This window comes from Sphaeramia orbicularis, chromosome 17, assembly GCF_902148855.1.
Source record: "Sphaeramia orbicularis chromosome 17, fSphaOr1.1, whole genome shotgun sequence".
Taxonomy (NCBI): Eukaryota; Metazoa; Chordata; class Actinopteri; order Kurtiformes; family Apogonidae; genus Sphaeramia; species Sphaeramia orbicularis.
This window is the reverse complement of record NC_043973.1, coordinates 43,054,368-43,074,516: the sequence shown is the minus strand read 5'-3', so window position 1 is coordinate 43,074,516 and position 20,149 is coordinate 43,054,368. Positions and strand designations below refer to the sequence as shown.

Below are 20,149 nucleotides of genomic sequence, written 5' to 3'. Positions count from 1 at the left end.
ATGTTCTGCCTATAGGGGAGAGTATCTGATTGAACAGTGGAAGGAATATTTCAGTTTGACACCATGACTGAACGGTCTGTGCTGCTGTCATACAGTCTATGCTGTTTTTGACACACGTAGTTTAATGAAAGTAAATACCACTGCCTTTTCAGAATCAGAATCAGAATCAGCTTTATTGGCCAAGTGTGTGAATACATACAAGGAATGTGGCTTCGGTTTTTACATTGCTCACGACATACAGTTCCGACATGAACCCAGAACAACATGTGGACCTAGACACAGTATAGACAAACAGTCCACTAGAGACAGAGACAACAATGGGTGGAGATTTACAGTGGATTTATAATGTGATATGTACAGAGTGCAAACTGGAGTTTTTATACAGTGAGTGGGTGTGTGGGTCCGGTCTATTAAAAATATATGTATATATTATTTACAGTGGGTTTTTACATTGTAGTATGTACAGAAAGTGCAAATTGAAGTATTTATACAGTGAGTGAATATGTACAGGAACACAGTCTGTAAAAATATATGTTTATGTATATCAGTGGTGGCTGCTCGTCTTTCAGAGAGGGGAAGCTCATTGTCGGCTTACATAAAAAAAAAGTCAAGTTATTTAAACATAAATTCGTCCCTCCGTTCCTTTTTAAGAAAATGGTCAGTGACCTTATTGTACCAACTAAACAAGAAAACGTTGAAATTATGTTAAATTGAAACAAGGAAGTCCAATGAGTGTGTTTTATTTACAGTGCAAGAAATGAACAAGTAATTACCTCCGCCAAGGAGGTTATGTTTTTGCCAGGGTTTGTTTGTTTGTTTGTTTGTCTGTCCGTTAGTGTGCAACATAACTCAAAAAGTTATGGACAGATTTGGATGAAATTTTCAGGGTTTGTTGGAAATCGGATAAGGAAGAAATTATTAAATTTTGGTGGTGATCGGGGGTGGGGGGGCCCACGGGGGGCCACTGATCAGCCTTGGCGGAGGTCTGCGCTCTCCGAGTGCTTCTAGTTTCGTAGTGGTTTCTCTCTCGATTTCACAGCAGAATGTGCGACGGTATTAAACTGAACTGTGTCAGTGAAGGAGTAGATCTCAAAATAGCTGTCAATCAAACAGGATTCAGCCTTTTGACTGATCCTCCAATCAGCACCTGGAAGCCCAGCGTCCAGCCCGGCCAAGCTCCGCCCACATCTCCATTCACCCCCAGAGACGCCGAGCGTCCGGGGGCGGGACAACATCGTGGCATTTATCCAATTACCGTCCAGTTTTGAGGCAATGAAAAAAACTGTTCCACTCAGTCCCATTGAAGTGCATGGACGCTGAGCGTCTACGGACAAATGCACTGAGCAGAGATCGAATGAGAAAACAGCGCAACAGGAATGTATGAGAAGTGAACAACATCAGGTCCGTTGATTTGAGATAAAGCTGATTCTGAACGAACTCATCTGGGAGATGAACGTGTTCTAACACATTTGTAGTCAATGAAATGTCAACACAACCGAACATATTTAACCATTTAATTTTAGCAATTTTAGGGGAAGCTGGGCTTCCCTTGCAGTCTATGAGAAATCGCCTCTGATGTATATATATAATAATTTGTATATAATAATTTTCATTGTAGTGCAAATAGAGTTTTTTACATACTTCAGTGCAAATTAGACAGTTTTATAAAGAGTGCAAAATGTAAGTTTGTGAGTTGGTGAATTGGAGTCAGGGGGATACTGACACTGAATGGGTCATGAAGTGTTCATCAGAGTGACGGTCTGGGGGAAAAAACTGTTCTTGTGTCTGGCTGTTTTGGCGTACAGTGTGTGGTGTATTGGAATCTGAGAAGTGTGACCAGTGTTCACTCTCCTGTAACTTTGTTCTACCAAAATGTCACAGTATTTAAAAATTACAGTGAAAAACCATTAGCTTTAGGTGCATTAGCACTTTTCATTTTGAGGCTGTCAGAGTCTAAGTAAAACTTACAAAGAAGGAGAAAGTCAAATTCAATGACCATATTAATAATCATCAGTAAATTACCTGAGGTTTACTACTAAAATAAACGTATATCCGCAAGTAAAGTTTACTTGATGATCGCCCTTGTAGAATTTACTTACAATTCTAACTGCAAATACTTCCCTAAGTTTTCCTAAGTAAATCACATTCCAGATTTTTGTCAGTGTAAATGTTAAATATAGAGGATAAATGTATTAGTGATCTGTGGTTCTTACATAAAGGTCAGCAAAGTGCACTGACCAAAGTTTGAAAGATTATATGTTTGGTCCCATATCACATGTTTGTGCTGTAAATATTTGGCTTTACTGTTCTGAATGTTACAGACCTATATTCCCGTATAAGGACTTGGATATGTAGGCCATGCCTTACTGCATAAACAACGGCAAAAAGTTTATGAGTTAGCGTACAGAAGACATGACCTTTACCAGCCGCTCACGTAAAACGATAAGGCTTTGGTATTGTACAGTATCAGCTGGTTGTTCTGACCTAGTTCACATACGAGCCATCGCACACACACACACACACACACACACACACACACACACACACACACAGACGTTCCCTATAGACGGCCGTCTGGTTTCTGGTCCAGTCTGAACCGCCGGAGATTCGTTGCACCATGAAACAGACTCAGCTGCACATTCACTGACCTCTCTGCTCACTCAGGGGAGGTTACTGTGACAGATGAGGTTCATGTGCACTTTTTGTACTTTTTCTTATTACAACCTACGATTAATATTTCTTTGGCTTGTGCTTTAATAATTACAGATTAGTTTTCCGTTCACCTTTTAACCCACAGGTGTCAAACATGTGGCCCGGGGGCCAAATCCGGCCCACCAAAGGGTCCAGTCCGGCCCTTGGGATGAATTTATGAAATACAGAAATTACACTGAAGATATTAACAATCCTTTTAGTTCAGGTTCCACATTCAGACCAATTCAATCTCAAGTGTCAATCTCAAAAAAAAAAAGTGAATAACCTGAAATGTCTTAAGAGAAATAAGTACAATTTTAACAATATCCTGCCTGTTACTCAATGTTTTGTGTATTTGTAGGTCCACTGTGATCTGTAAGTTATAATGTACATGTGTAAATGATAAACCGAGGCAAAATATTGTTAAAATTACACTTATTGTTTCAGTTTGTTCATGTTATTCACATTGCTTTAAAGGATAGTTTGTAGATGTAAACATTTTCATAATGTAAATTTGCTTTTTTCGCTCTAAAACATAGAGAAAAGTTTGGAGTCGACATTATTTATATATTATATTATATTGTTATAAATGTTGTATTATTTCACTGGTCCGGCCCACTTCAGATCAAATTTAGCTGAATGTAGCCCCTGGCCTATAATGAGTTTGACACCCCTGTTTTAACCCATAAAGACCCAAACATCCACCGGCGACCAAACTCATTCACTGATATAAACTGTTTAATACCTGTTGATTAATTAATTCCATCGGTACGTGTAAATAATTGGTGTAAAATGCAGTTTGTCGTCTTTTCATGGTCATCAGATATGACCCATTTGGACGTTCAGAGGCTCCGTAGTTACCATGGAAACACCATCATCTTCTACATCTTCAACACTGATTCACCAGTAAAATTTAAACTGGTATATAAACAAACGGTCTGGTCCCAGTACAAAAATAGAGGGTCCTAATACTTTTGTTGCATTAATATCCTGTCTTGTCTTATTTTGTTTGTCCTTTGTTTTTTTGTGTTTGTTGATTGTTATGTTTTGTGTGATTGCTGTTGTTGTTTACGTTGTCTTATTTGTGTTGCCTTCAAGGATGTATGTATGTATGTATGTGCTTATTTCTTTATTTACTTTTCTGGTATGTCAGTATAGGTGTGTATGTATGTGTATGTGAGGATGATAAGTGAGGTTAATTACTTACAAAAGATCTCAGGGACTTGACTTTTCATATATTCCGCTGACAGGAAGCTGTTGTGTGGAGAAAGACTGGGATTAAATAAATTATACTTTCTCCCACTCCTTTTTGAATATGCAAATGAAGTCATGTATATGTTTTTTTTTTTTCTATGACTTCTTACTACCTGTTTTATTTCTAAGGACTAAGTAAGATTACTTTGTCTTGTTGCATATTTGAAATAAACTAAACTAAAAAAAAAAAAAAAAAAAAAAACATATGACAGTGGATGGAGACATTTATTTTATGTTCAGTTAATCATAGATTTTGCAGAAACAAACTATCTTTTTCATCAGTTTTTTCTGTTTTGGGTATAATAACCCACAACTTTAATCTGAGCTTTTATGAACATCTACATGATCAGTGAATTAAATATAGGAAAATACCTGATTTTCACTTAAATATACAAAATGCAGAGCATAATATTAGAGTAAATGGTAATAAATCGCTTTAGAAAGGTTAAAAATAGAGGAAAAATTCATTTGGGAACTGCCACAAAAGCAACACAGGGTCTTTATGGGTTAAATAAACATATTGAAACCTTTACTTCTAATGTAGACATAAGACAAAAGTCACTTTTTAAAAATTTTTCTCTGTTTTTGATCCAATAATTGTCAACTTTAATTTGAGCTTTTATAAACATCTACATTTGTGGACAAGTTTCACAACTTTATACAAAAAAAAAAAAAAAAGAAAAAAAGAAAACTGCCCACCACAAAGAACATTCCATAAAAATAAAAAAAAAAACTGCATCTGAAAAAACTGTTGCATCATGATGTTTCCAATATAGGCACTTATTTAATAAAAAAAAAAAAAAAAGCTTGTACTTTGCTGACATGTCCTGGGTCTTAGGAGGTTAAGTATAGGAAAATACCTTATTTTTACTTAAGAATACAATATACAAAGTATAATGTAAGAATACATGTAGATAAATCACTTAAGAAAGGTTGAAAATAGAGAAAAAATAATTTAGGAACTGGCACAAAAGTACCACTGGGTCTTTATGAGTTAAAGATAATAGTGAAGAAGTACTGAAGAATTTCATACCATTATTCTGCTGATAGGAAGCTAAAGGATACACTGTTGTGATGAGAAGGGATGGGATTAAATAAATTATACATCCTCCACTCCTTTTCGAATATGCAAATGAAGTCATACTTGGTTTTCATGTATATGTTTTTGTTTTTTTGTTTGTTTTTTTTTCATATTATCTGTTTCATTTACAAGGACTAAGTAGGATTGTTTTGTTTTGTTGCATATTGGAAATAAACTCAACTAAACTAAAACTAAACTTAACATAAAGAAAGAAAGAAAGAAAAAGAAAGAAAGAAAGAAAGAAAGAAAGAAAAGTCCTTTAGCTTTGATTACAGGATGTATTCACTGTGGTGTTAATACCACACAACACATATGCAATGTCATAATAAATGTCACATTTATTTCCAGCCATAGTCGCAGTAATTTTTCACCAAGATTTCGTGTTAACCCTTTCATGCATGAATTATTAGAACCTTAGTTGACTTTTTGGGGTTTTTTTGAGTGTTTTTATTCCTCCTTAGGCATGAAAAAAACAATACAATTGATTTGTGTTTTGTTTTTTTGTTTTTTTTCAAGGGTTTACAAAAATGTCCACTGAGCTACACCATGCATTATGTTCTTGAAGCAAAGAAACAAGTATTTAAAACCCAATATCAGAAAATGATATGAAAACAATGAAATAGACATGTTTAATCCTGCAAATCTGATCTTTTCTCACATTTTAACATATTTTAATACTAGTTATTACTCACTTCATGGAGATAATATGCAAAAAGAACTTTAAAAAAACAAACAAAAAAACAAACAAACTGTTAATTACAGTCTAACAATTAATTGATTGACACTCGAACATGTTAGTGCAGATTAGGTTTATCAAGAACAGCAAAGTTACAGTAATGGTATGAATGTCAGTGTTTGGGATGATGCATAAGCGTCCACAGTGTTGGCTGATATGAAACTAAAACAACAAAATCAAAAAATTAGTGGTGGGCAGCGATTAAAATTTTTAATCGCGATTAATCGCATGGCTTTCTACGATTAATCGCATAGTTATTGGGGGGGGGGGATGCATCAACAGCATGTATTGCCTTTCAGTGATATTCCAGACTGGAAGTACTCCGGTGATAAAAATAATTGCACGTCAGTGCTTCCAAACACCTGTGTCCTTCTCAGCCCCACCATCTGAAGACATTTAAAATGAAAATGTCCATGTAAAAAACCACTACTTTTACACATGTTTATGTCCCCACCAGTGTATTTACAGTTGTGAGTGATTGACAGGAGTCTTAAGCCCACTAATCAGTACTAATACTAATAAGCCCATTAATATGTGATGTTCAGTTGTTCAAAGCAAGCAAAAGGGGCCCTGAAGTGGTCAGAATAAGTGGCACTAACGTATGTTTTGTCCTTTCCGTGTTACTGTAGTTAGTTCGGACATAGAACTAACAGACATGTTTCTTTCACTCTGTTTGTACGGCCCCAAAAACGTTTGCCTGTGAGTATTTTATGTTCAGTTGTTGTAATAATGAATAGTATCAAATATCTCTGATATGAGCCTTTGTTGCTGAATAAAAAGACGTTGTAAATCTTTGATTAACCTGTAAATGCTAATCGTTAGCATGTCTATGGATTTTCCCATTCAAGTTAGCATCGAGATAAAATGACTGCTAATACAACATTCACATCGTAAATGAGTAAAGGTTAGTTCAAAGGCTGACATATTAGACCTAAACACAACCAATGAATTTACATAAACTTAGCATGAGTCTGCATAAAGAATTAGCAACCCATCTGCGACTGCTAGCATAAACGAATTAGCTTAAACATCAGCATTACTTGTAAAGTTCGCCGGTTTTCTCCTCTCAGCTGCACATACACACAGCACCGGTGTGTGGACCGGCAAAATAAAAGCATGAGTTTCAAAATAAGAGTCTGTATGTATAAATCAACTAAGACTTGCTTGAAAGGCAGAACAATAATAAAACGGCGTTAACGTGAGATAAAAAAAAAAATTGTCGGCGTTATTTAATGAATGTGTTAACGCGGTAATAACGCGTCAACTTGCCCACCCCTACTAAAAATATAATATACATATAAAATATACATAAAATAAAGTATACAAGAGAACAGCTGTAGAATAACTGCCCACTGGAGTAACCATTATGCATGAAAGGGTTAAACAACATATAACTGACATATATTAATCACTGCAGTAATTATCCATAGGAAGGATCTGACTGACTTCGTGTACTCTACGTTTTATTTTACATTAGACATAAAACAGGTGTATTTTTCATGGTTTATCTACACCATTATCCATGACTCTAATCATGACATGTCATCTGTTTGACTTGCGTTGATTCCTTGGACTGTATTTTCATATTTTATCTTTGCGCAGTGCTTTGTCCAACCCAACCTACTTTAAACAAAAACATGTCAGAAAAAAAAAAAAAAAATGTCAGATGTTGGTGGACAAATTAATTTGTTTTATCAACAATAGAATCCTTTTTTTCTCTACTGTCAACAAGAGTGTCCTGCTGTCTCCTATGTCCTCGTGATGGAGAAACGTGTTATTCCTATACATTATACAGGGGTTGGACAAAATAATGGAAACACCTTCACCTCAAGATGATAATGCCCCCATCCATACAGCTAGAATTGTTAAAGAATGGCATGAGGAACATTCTAATGAAGTTGAGCATCTCGTATGGCCGGCACAGTCCCCAGACCTCAACATTATTGAGCATTTATGGTCAGTTTTAGAGATTCAAGTAAGACGTCGATTTCCACCGCCATTGTCTCTAAAAGAGTTGGAGGGTATTCTAACTGAAGAATGGCTTAAAATTCCTTTGGAAACAATTCACAAGTTGTATGAATAAATATCTCGGAGAATTGAGGCTGTAATTGCCGCAAAAGGCGGACCTACACCATATTAAATTATATTTACCTCCGCCAAGGAGGTTATGTTTTTGCCAGGGTTTGTTTGTTTGTTTGTCTGTCCGTTAGTGTGCAACATAACTCAAAAAGTTATGGACAGATTTTGATTAAATTTTCAGGGTTTGTTGTAAATGGGATAAGGAAGAAATGATTAAATTTGGGGGGGCCCATTTCCAACAAACCCTGAAAATTTCATCAAAATCTGTCCATAACTTTTTGAGTTATGTTGCACACTAATGGACATACAAACAGACAGACAGACAAACAAACAAACAAACCCTGGCAAAAACATAACCTCCTTGGCGTGGGGGGGCCCACGGGGGGGGCCACTGATCAGCCTTGGCGGAGGTCTGCGCTCTCCGAGTGCTTCTAGTTTGTTGATGTTTTAAGGTGTTTCCATTATTTTGTCCAACCCCTGTATTAACTCTGAATCAGCCCTGAGCATTGTAAAGAGGAGCTGATAATATTATTTATCTTGTTGTTTTTTTGTTGTTGTGGGTTCTGTTTTTCTCTTTTTTGGGGTTTAATAGGTTTGTTGTATAATTACCTCCACCAAGGAGGTTATGTTTTTGCCAGGGTTTGTTTGTCTGTCTGTTTGTTTGTCTGTCCGTTAGTGTGCAACATAACTCAAAAAGTTATGGACAGATTTGGATGAAATTTTCAGGGTTTGTTGGAAATGGGATAAGGAAGAAATGATTAACTTTTGGGGGTGATCTGGAAGAAATCCTGGATTCTGGATCACTTTGAAATTTTCGTTAACATTGTGGTAAATGGGGCCAAAATTTTCGTTTCCCAATATCTCGCTTAATTATTGACCAAAACTCATGAAATTTAACTCAGGAATTGACAATGGGGTCCTCTATCACATTTCAAAGGCTGATCCGGATCTGATCCAGAAGGCGGATTTTATTTTAAAAAATAAATGTAGGATTTGTATCACCGATTATGTGGGGAATTTTTGCACTTGGCGGAGGTCTGCGCTCTCTGAGTGCTTTTCTAGTTTGTTTATTTGTTTGGTTTTTTTATAATGTGTTTGTCTGGTTCCTTATGTATAAGTACATGTTTATATAAATGTATAATTTAAATAATTAAAAAAAAAGATTTTGTACTAAAGGGTTAAACAACATGTAACTGAAATATATTAATCACTGCAGTAATTATCCATAGGAAGGATCTGACTGACTTAGTGTACTTTACGTTTTATTTTACATTAGACATAAAACAGGTGTATTTTTCATGGTTTATCTGCACCATTATCCATGACTCTAATCATGACATGTCATCTGTTTGACTTGCGTTGATTCCTTGGACTGTGTTTTCATATTTTATCTTTACTCAGTGCTTTGTCCTAATCAACCTACTTTAAACCAAAACACGTCAGATGTTCATTTCCTTTGTCTGTTGGTATCTGCGGACCTGTTTTCTCTACATTCCATGTCTGAATCGTTTTGTTTGTTTTTTCTACACACACCTTGACCAGTTCTTAAGTCTGCAGAAACATTCCACTCTACAGTCTTAAAGAAATTAAACTTTATGTCAAGGTTCAAGGTTACTTTATTTATACCCGTGGGTAGATTTGTTTTGCAGACATAGCGATTGCATTTGGCTTTACAACAAAACATACATTGAACCTGTTCGGCAGGTACTTGATTGAGTGTCAAGACAAGAAGTGCTCAGTGTTCCACCATTCAACAGTATAGCAGCATGGATAAGTAAAAGGATAAAATCAATAAATAAGATCAAATAAATTGAAAAAAAAAAGATGCGATAAAACACAATAAAAAACCTCAAGAAGATAAAAACAGTCTCTGGGATAAAAACCAGGATAAGAACATTAAAAAAAAAAAATTGAGCAAAGAAATAGGATAAATAACTAAAATAAGTAAATAAAGTGCAATATCTCTATTTCTTATTTCTTTCTCAGTGACGGCAACAGGAACAAAGCTGTCATTCAAATTTAATATACACACTAAAAAAAAAATCTGTAATTTAACAGAAATTTCACTGTTTATTTTACAGATTTTTCCTGTATTTTTAAGATACAGGAAAATATCAATGAAATTACAAAAATAGGCTGTAATTTTGCATGTCAAATGTAAAATAACATGAAAAAACTGTAACTGTGAATAACCATAAAATTTCCATTTTTTTTTAAAGAATTTTTTTTTCTTTTTTCACAGAAAAATACAGTTAACATACATTTGCAAATGTATCGTAATTTCACAAATATTTCTTTTCTATTTATGAGATTAAACTGTTAATTTAAAGTTTAATACTGTGAAAAAGAAATAATAAAACGAGACAAAATTACTGACAATTAAACGTTAAAGAAGTATTTGTTCTGTAGGGTTTCAAAACAAAAATGTTGAAAAAATGTTTTTTTGTGAATGTATAACATGTATAAACACTGATAAACTGTCCAAATACAGTTTTTATCAGCGGATTGTACAACTTAGTCTCATTGAAAATTATTTATATATTTATTTATGAGTAATTTGATTGTTTTAATACATGAAAATATTCTTTATTAAACATTAAAAAGTTAATAAAAAAAAAAAAAAAAAAAAGCAAAATCTCATGTAAAGTTAGGGCAAAAAACTGTATTTTAATTATGGAAAATTACCGTATTTTTATGAGATGGTTATTTTCCGTTATTTTACAGTATTTTTTCGGCACCCCTGCTGCCGGAATATTACTGTTTTTTTACTGTTTTTTTTTTTTTTTACAGTGTAAAGTAGTATATAAACATCCAAGGTAGCGGCTAAGTGTATTTCCTGTTGCCTCCCCCCTCCAGGTGCCTTCATGCTCCCATACTTCATCATGTTGGTGTTCTGTGGCATCCCCCTCTTCTTCCTCGAGCTGTCCTTTGGTCAGTTCGCCAGTCTGGGATGTCTGGGCGTCTGGAAGATCAGCCCCATGTTCAAAGGTAAGTGTGGCTCTCTGGGGGTGGACTCTATATTCAGTAATTATTCTCCGTGGCAGTTTTATATTGTATTTATTTTATTAATAATGTATTATGTGATGTACATTTTTACATAGTAATGTGTTTTATACATTGCACTGTCTTGTTTGTATGTGTAGTTTGTTTTTAAATGTTGAGGACTACTGATGGATAATAGCTCTAAGCTAAATCCGGCATATTTACACAAAGTAATGTTTTTATTTGTACCGAGTGTTCATTAATGTGCACTGTCGCGGGCATTCGTCTGGGCAAAAAAATAAGGTTAACAAGTGGTGCCAGGCTCAACAAACCCCGCCCCTTGTACATATTTACATTTTTCACCCATTATTAAAAATGGGAAGATTTTAAAAATTCATAAAAAATGTCAACTTTGACCTGCTGTTCCCAAAATGCACTGAAATACATTCTGGGTCACTGGCAATCTATAAAGTCAGTTTGGTATGAATTCAACCAATAGTATTTCTGTTATAGACATGTGAAATTTTACTCATTATAAGTAAATTGGGGAAAAAAAGATTTTAAAAATTCATAAAAAAATTTAACTTTGATCTGCTGTTCCCAAAATGTAATTACCTCTATTCATCATCACTGGCAATCTGTAAACCAACTTTTTGATGAATTGACCCTAGAGTTTTACTGCTACAGATATTTGAAATTTTGCCCATTATAAGTAAATGGGGAAAAAAATATTTTAAAAATTCATAAAAAATTTAAACTTTGATCTGCTGTTCCAAAAATTTACTTACTTCTATTCTTTATCACTGGCAATATATAAACCAACTTTTTGATGAATTGACCCTAGAGTTTTGCTGCTACAGATATTTGAAATTTTGCCCATTATAAGTAAATGGGGGAAAAAAGATTTTAAAAAATCATAAAAAATTTAAACTTGGACCTACTTTTCCAAAAATGTAATGAGATATATTCTGGATCACTGGCAATCTATAAAGTCAGTTTGCTATGAATTCAACCAATAGTATTTCTGCTATAGACATGTGAAATATCGGCCATAATAAGTAAATGGGGGAAAAAAAGATTTTAAAAATTCATAAAAAATTTTAACTTTGATCTGCTGTTCCCAAAATGCACTTACCTCTATTCTTCATGACTGGGAATCTATAAACCAACTTTTTGATGAATTGACTCTAGAGTTTTGCTGCTACAGATATTTGAAATTTTGCCCATTATAAGTAAATGGGGGAAAAAAGATTTAAAAAATTCATAAAAAATGTAAACTTGGACCTACTTTTCCAAAAATGTAATGAGATATATTCTGGATCACTGGCAATCTATAAAGTCAGTTTGCTATGAATTCAACCAATAGTATTTCTGCTATAGACATGTGAAATATCGGCCATAATAAGTAAATGGGGGAAAAAAAGATTTTAAAAATTCATAAAAAATTTTAACTTTGATCTGCTGTTCCCAAAATGCACTTACCTCTATTCTTCATCACTGGGAATCTATAAACCAACTTTTTGATGAATTGACCATAGAGTTTTGCTGCTACAGATATTTGAAATTTTGCCTATTATAAGTAAATGGGGGAAAAAAAGATTTAAAAAATTCATAAAAAATTTAAACTTGGACCTACTTTTCCAAAAATGTAATGAGATATATTCTGGATCACTGGCAATCTATAAAGTCAGTTTGCTATGAATTCAACCAATAGTATTTCTGCTGTAGACATCTGAAATTTCGCCCATAATAAGTAAATGAGGGAAAAAAAGATTTAAAAAATTCATAAAAAATTTTAACTTTGATCTGCTGTTCCCAAAATGCACTTACCTCTATTCTTCATCACTGGCAATCTATAAACCAACTTCTATATGAATTGACCCTAGAGTTTTGCTGCTACAGATATTTGAAATTTTGCCCATTATAAGTAAATGGGGAAAAAAATTATTTTAAAAATTCATAAAAATTCTAAACTTGGACCTACTTTTCCCAAAATGTAATGAGATATATTCTGGATCACTCTCAATCTATAAATTCAGTTTGGTATAAATTCAAGCAATAGTATTTCTGCTATAGACATGTGAAATTTCGCCCATAATAAGTAAATGGGGGAAAAAAAGAATTTAAAAATTCATAAAAAATTTTAACTTTGATCTACTGTTCCCAAAATGTATTTAGCTCTATTCTGGGTGACTGACAATCTATAAACCAACTTTTGTATGAACTGATCCTAGAGTTTTGCTGCTACAGATATCTGACATTTTGCCCATTATAAGTAAATGGGAAAAAAAAGATTTTAAAAATTCATGAAAATTCTAAACTTGGACCTACTTTTCCCAAAATGTAGCGCGATCTATTCTGGGTCACTGGCAACCTATAAAGTCAATTTGGTATGAATTTACCCAATAGTTTTGCTGCTACAGGCATGTGAAATTTCACCAATTATGAGTAAATGGAAAAAAAAAAAAAAAGCTTGTAAACTTTGACCTACTTTTCCCAAAATGTAATCACATCTATTCTGGGTGACTGACAATCTATAAACCAAATTTGGTATAAATTCACCCAAAAGAAAATTTCACCCATTATAAGTAAATGGTATTATGGTATGGTGTTATTATGGTATGATATGCCCAAATCGGTTCTTCCTATTACACTGAATCAAGAATAATATAAAAGGGAATTAAACTTAGACTGTATAAGCTACATTAAGAATTGGCTCTTTTTTTTTTTTTTTTTTCTTTCTTTCTTTTTTTTTTTACACTTAATAATGTCAATGAACAAATCAGACAATGCACTGGAAGTTTAGTTTGTCTGATCTTGAAATTAAATCTACAGTCGTCTTTGTCCGAGCTTGAGATAAAACAAAGTAAAAATGTGATCAAGACCACTGAAATGTAGAAACAAGTAGGAATAAAAACAGTGTTATGGGTTGAAGGTTAAACAGGCATATTAACATTAACATTATCATCATCATCATCATCAACTCATCTATACTTAACTCATTCTGTTTAACTTATCTGTGTTTTTGGTGTCGTTTTTCTGCACTTAACTCTTGTAATTCACACATTTTTCTACATTTTGTTTTGGATTTTAATTACATTTAATTACTATGTTTGCACAATTAATTAAGAAGGCTGCACTTTAAATGGGAAGCTTTTGAGTGCTATAATTATACACAGACTCAGCTGAATGGTGATTGGACGCTTCTAAATGTAACATATTTTAAATCTTAATTTCGATCTTTTCCCGTAAAAAATAAATGCAAACGATACATGGAGGCAGACTGTGCTTCACGTTCCATTTCCAGTGCTCTTACGTTCTGTTGTTTTTTTCTTCCTCTCTGCTGCAGGTGTGGGCTACGGCATGATGGTGGTGTCCACCTACATTGGGATCTATTACAACGTGGTCATATGCATTGCCTTCTACTACTTTTTCATGTCTATGACAAACCTGCTGCCGTGGACTTACTGCAACAACCCCTGGAACACACCGGACTGTAGCGGAGTGGTGGGCAGCGGCCCCCAGGTCAACGCCAGCTTCGCTAATGCTACTGCCAGTCTGGTAAACGGGGTCTCTGAGGTGGTGAACCGAACCAAGAGAACCAGCCCCAGTGAGGAGTACTGGAAGTAAGTCACCACAACATAGGCGGAAAAAATTATTAGACCACCCCTTTGTTTTCGTCAATTTCTTGTTCATTTTAATGCCTGGTACAACTAAGGGTACATTTGTTTGGACAAATCAATCAATCAATCAAATTTTATTTATACAGGGTGGGGAAGCAAAATTTACAATGAACATTTAGTTGTTTTTTCTCAGCAGGCACTACGTCAATTGTTTTGAAACCAAACATATATTGATGTCATAATCATACCTAACACTATTATCCATACCTTTTCAGAAACTTTTGCCCATATGAATAATCAGGAAAGCAAACGTCAAAGAGTGTGTGATTTGCTGAATGCACTCGTCACACCAAAGGAGACTTGAAAAATAGTTGGAGTGTCCATAAAGACTGTTTATAATGGAAAGAAGAGAATGACTACGAGCAAAACTATTACGAGAAAGTCTGGAAGATACTATTAAAGAAGAATGGGAGAAGTTGTCACCCGAATATTTGAGGAACACTTGCGCAAGTTTCAGGAAGCGTGTGAAGGCAGTTATTGAGAAAGAAGGAGGACACATTGAATAAAAACATTTTCTATTATGTCAATTTTCTTGTGGCAAATAAATTCTCATGACTTTCAATAAACTAATTGGTCATACACTGTCTTTCAATCCCTTTCAGTCAAAATATTGTAAATTTTGCTTCCCCACCCTTTATCGCGCCAAATCATAACAAAAGTTTTCTCATGACACTTTAATAATAGCTTTTATAATAATAATAATAGCTTTATTTATATAGCACCTTTTAAAACAAAGTTTACAAAGTGCTTTGACAAACAAGTAAAGGGCACAACAGCAGGATACAAGATGTAAGTAAAAACACTAAAACAGAAGCAACATAATAGGAGAGATGTGTACAACAATGCAGAAACATGACACCTCGAATAAATTAAATGAATCGGAATAAAGAGGGCAGGGGTAACGTAACATGATGCTGTTAAATCAATGCAAAAATAAAGGCGTGAGATAAAACAACATCATGTATGAGAATATAAACCAATAATCAAACAGGATAAGAATCAAATTTAAAAAAAAAAAAAGTAAAAATTAAAAGGGACAAACATCACATAAAAGCAAGTCTATAAAAGTGTGTTTTAAGAAGTGACTTAGAAGATGCCACTGATTCCACAAGCCTTATCTCCTCGGGCAGGCCATTCCAAAGTCGAGAGGCCCTGATGGAAAAGGCCTTAGATTTAAGCCTCGACTTTGGAACAGCCAGGAGCCCTCTGCCCGAGGATCTAAGGCTGCGTGCTGGCTCGTAGGTAACTAACATGTCATCTATGTCTTTACATACAGAGTTGGTCAAAACCAGACTCTAAGCCAATTTACAGAAACCCAACAGAATCCTCCAGGAGCAAACACTAGTGACTGGTGACAGTGGCGAGGAAAAACTTCCTTTTAACAGCAGAAACCTGGAGCAGACCCAGACTCCTGGAGGATGGCCATCTGCCTGGACCAGTTGGGGTTAAAGAGAGAGAGTAAAGGAGGAGAAATTTTGTAGTTTTTAAATTTTTTTTATTTAACCTTTATTTAACCAGGAAAAGGATCCCATTGAGATTAAGAACGTCTTTTTCAAGGGAGTCCTGGCCAAGAGACAGCATGAAACACAACACATACAGGGTGGGGAAGCAAAATGTACAATATTTTGAGGCAGGGATTGAAAGACAGTGTATGACCAATTAGTTTATTGAAAGTCATGAGAATTTATTTGCCACAAGAAAATTGACATAATAGAAAATGTTTTTATTCTATGTGTCCTCCTTCTTTCTCAATCACTGCCTTCACACGTTTCCTGAAACTTGCGCAAGTGTTCCTCAAATATTGGGGTGACAACTTCTCCCATTCTTCTTTAATAGTATCTTCCAGACTTTCTCGTAATAGTTTTGCTCATAGTCATTCTCTTCTTTCCATTATAAACAGTCTTTATGGACACTCCAACTATTTTTGAAATCTCCTTTGGTGTGACGAGTGCATTCAGCAAATCACACACTCTTTGACGTTTGCTTTCCTGATTATTCATATTCTGAAAAGGTATGGATAATAGTGTTAGGTATGATTATGACATCAATATATGTTTGGTTTTAAAACAACTGACATAGTGCCTGCTGAGAAAAAAACAACTAAATGTTCATTGTAAATTTTGCTTCCCCACCCTGTACTTACAACATACAATTACCCCATACAGTTACAACAAACAATAATTTGCAGGACAATTCAACCTATGAAAAACACATGCAGGTTATTGAGTTCTTCTCCAGCACTTTGAGTTTGGATTTAAAAGCATTCAGGGAGATCAATTCAGAGAGTTTCCAGTCTTTTAGCAACATACGAGGGCCGTTCAATAAGTTCATGGCCTCACCCAGAAATACTGGTTGTTATAATACAGGATGTTACATTCTTTCGTGATGGGATAGTGATGCTTGAACATCGATGGACCAAGTGCATTGCTGTAAATGGAGATTATGTTGAAAAATAAAATATAAATTATCAGTCTGTGTTGTTCTGTTCTGGGTGAGGCCATGAACTTATTGAACGGCCCTCGTGTTCCATGTGGATGTAGCAGAGTACACAAATGCCCTTTTTCCCAGCTCTGTACGGGCAAATGGCACAGAGAGGAATAAATGCTCGTTCGATCGCAGACAGTAAGAATCAACACTTCTTCTCATAATCAAACCACAGATATAGGAAGGCAGTAGTCCAAGTATGGCCTTATAAATGAAGGTGTACCAGTGTCCCAGCCTCCTAGTGGACAGGACAGGCCACCCCACTCTGGAATACAAGTCACAATGATGTGTCATGGTTTTAGAATTTGTAATAAACCTCAGAGAAAAGAGAGAGCGATAGAGATAGAGAGAGATTGAGGGAGAGGGGGAGAAGGGGGGAAGTAGGGGAGACACATGAATGCAGTTGATGCACAGATAACTGAACTAGAACATCTATGGAACGATATAATAAACACTATCATAACTATATGGATAAGTGAGTGATGACGATGATATAATGATAACAACAAAAATAGCTCATAAGAGTTTAATTTCAGAGCTGATATTTATCCATTTTCCATGTTTTTCTTGATAATAACCAAAATCCCTTTCAGTTCTTACATCAATATCTATGGCGTTGTACTGACAAAAACAGTGCTTTTAGACATTCCATGTTTTCTTTTCTGTTTTAGTCACATGATACACACAGGAGTTAGTACTTGATTGCATAACTATTGTTTTTGACAACTTTTGATGGTCTAATACAGTGTTTTTCAACCTTGGTGTCGGTACCCCACATGAGGTTGCCTGGAATTCAAATCGGGTCACCTGAAATTTCTAGTTACTGATAAAATTTTTTTTTAAAAAACTTACTAATAAAAAATATATGGTGAGTTGAGAGAGACAATCCCAATCCATAACAGACATGACAAACTGTGAGTCTGAAACTGCAGCACTGTGGTTCTGTTTATCTGTCAAATGTTCATTGTGGTCGGTTTCAGATGCTGCAGCTCTTTCATAATTCATAGTTTGATTTATTGTTTGTTCAGTATTAATTGTCAGCCTTATAAATACAAGCTGGACTGACTGTACATATCCTGACCGAGGAAAATAAAAGTCTCCCTTTGTGCAGTAATCTACACCTGGCTTTTCTGCCTCCGTCCATAATAATATACATTATATAGGCTAAATGTGGTCTAAAATTAACGTTTATTTGCAACATACTATAGCAAACTATTATATGATCAAAATAGAATAATTTTAGCAAAAAAAGTCTTTGTTTTAAATGTCAGGGGTCGCCAGAAATTTGTGATAAAATGGAGTCACGAGCCAAAAAAGGTTGGGAACCAGCAGCCTAATAATTTTTTCCGCGACTGTATATCCGGAAAAATTGTTTTTTGTTTTCTCCACATTATACAAGTAACCTTTCTGGACTCAGATGTACAGGCTTATCGTAATTGACCCAGAGGTCAAAATTGACTTGCACCTGTTAGATAAACCAGCCTCAACATGCCTCATGTTTGCAGAAGTGTTCATTCAATATTTGGACTAGATGCGCCTGAACATGCAGCAGCTACGGGCTTATGTTAACAGAGGCATCAGCAGTGAGAGTTCCCATATAACTGTGGAAAAAGAAATATAAATAAGAAGGATTTATGATTTATAACAATGCATCCATGAAGGGAAAACAAACACAGTCAGCACTTTAACCCTTTCATGCACGAATTATGAGAACCTTGATCAGCATTTTTTTCCTGAGTGTTTTTATTCCTCTTTAGGCATGAAAAAAAAATGTGACTGACAATTTTCTTATGAACCTATTTTTCATGGAGTTAAAAAATGTCAGCTTGACACCATGCGTTTCATTTTGGAAGCAAAGAAACATGGATTTACTGATATATCATGTGAAAACTATGAAATAAAAACCTTTTTAATGCTGCTAATCTGCTGTTTTCTCACATTTTAACATACTCTAATACTAGTCATTACTCACTTCATGGAGATAATATGAAAAAAAACAACTTTTTTGTTAAAAAAAAAACAAACAAACAAACAAAAAAAACAGTTAATTGCAGTTTAGTAACAATAACAAGCAATTGATTTTTTTTTTTAGTTTAGTTTATTTTGAATATGCAACAAGACAAAGTATTCTTACTTAGTCCTTAGGAAAAAAACAGGTAGTAAGAGGTCATGGAAGAAAACAAAAAAAAACAAAAACAAAAGTTATACATATGCATGACTTCATTTGCACATTCTCAAAGGAGTGGAGGAAGTATAATTTATTTAATCCCACCCCTTCAACACTCAAGCATGTCACTGCAAATCAGATTTATCAAGAACAGCAAAGTTACACTAATGGTATGAATTACAGTGTATGGGATGATGCATACGTGTCCACTGTGCTGACTGATATGGAACTAAAACAATAAAATCCATGAATATACAAGAGAACAGCTGCAGAAGAACTGTCTACTGTAGTGACCACTGTGCATGAAAGGGTTAAATCGCTGTACTCTGAAATGTGTTAATACTGTACATTGACAATACCTTTAGTTTTCTACATATTTTTAAATTAGAAGTGTGTTGTTGAAGGTTTTTTTTTGAGTAAAATTTTTAGCAATACTTTTTTCATCACCAGGGTCATTAGGAAATATGTAACCAGCTGCTCTTAACCCATAAAGACCCAAACAGCCACTGACAACAAAGAGCATCTACTGATCTAAACTGTTTAATACCTGTTGATCCGTTAATTCTATCAATACATGTAAATAAGCGGTATAAAATACAGATTGTCATCTTTTCATGGTCATTAGATATGACCCATTTGGATGTTCAGAGGCTCCGTAGAGACATTAATTCACCAGTAAAACCCGTGGAGTTTAATAAATGACACTTGTTTTATGTTCAGTTATTTATATTTTTGCTGAAAAACTCAGTTTTTCTTCAGTTTTATTTGATATGATGTAATAACCTTGGAATTAACTGAGTTTTCATGACCATTTAGATTAAAAATAGGAAATAAAATATGGAAAATACATGATTTACTATGAAAAAGGCAAAATATAGAGGATAATGTTATAATAAATTGTGATAAATCACTTAAGAAAGGCTAAACTATGAGGAAAAAATCATTTTGGAACTGACACAAAAGTAGCACAGGGTCTTTATATGAAATAGGGG

At 34.6% G+C, this 20,149-nt stretch overlaps 1 protein-coding gene across 3 annotated transcripts in view; it reads left to right on the top strand.

The window, feature by feature from the left end:
* slc6a9 (solute carrier family 6 member 9) overlaps positions 1-20,149 on the top strand; it is a 192,117-nt gene that overhangs the window by 131,357 nt on the left and 40,611 nt on the right. For all 3 annotated transcript variants that reach the window (XM_030159836.1, XM_030159835.1, XM_030159837.1), the window contains 2 exons: positions 10,698-10,829; positions 14,173-14,449. In XM_030159836.1, coding sequence (XP_030015696.1) covers positions 10,698-10,829; positions 14,173-14,449 — 409 coding nt within the window. The remainder of the gene's footprint in view (positions 1-10,697; positions 10,830-14,172; positions 14,450-20,149) is intronic.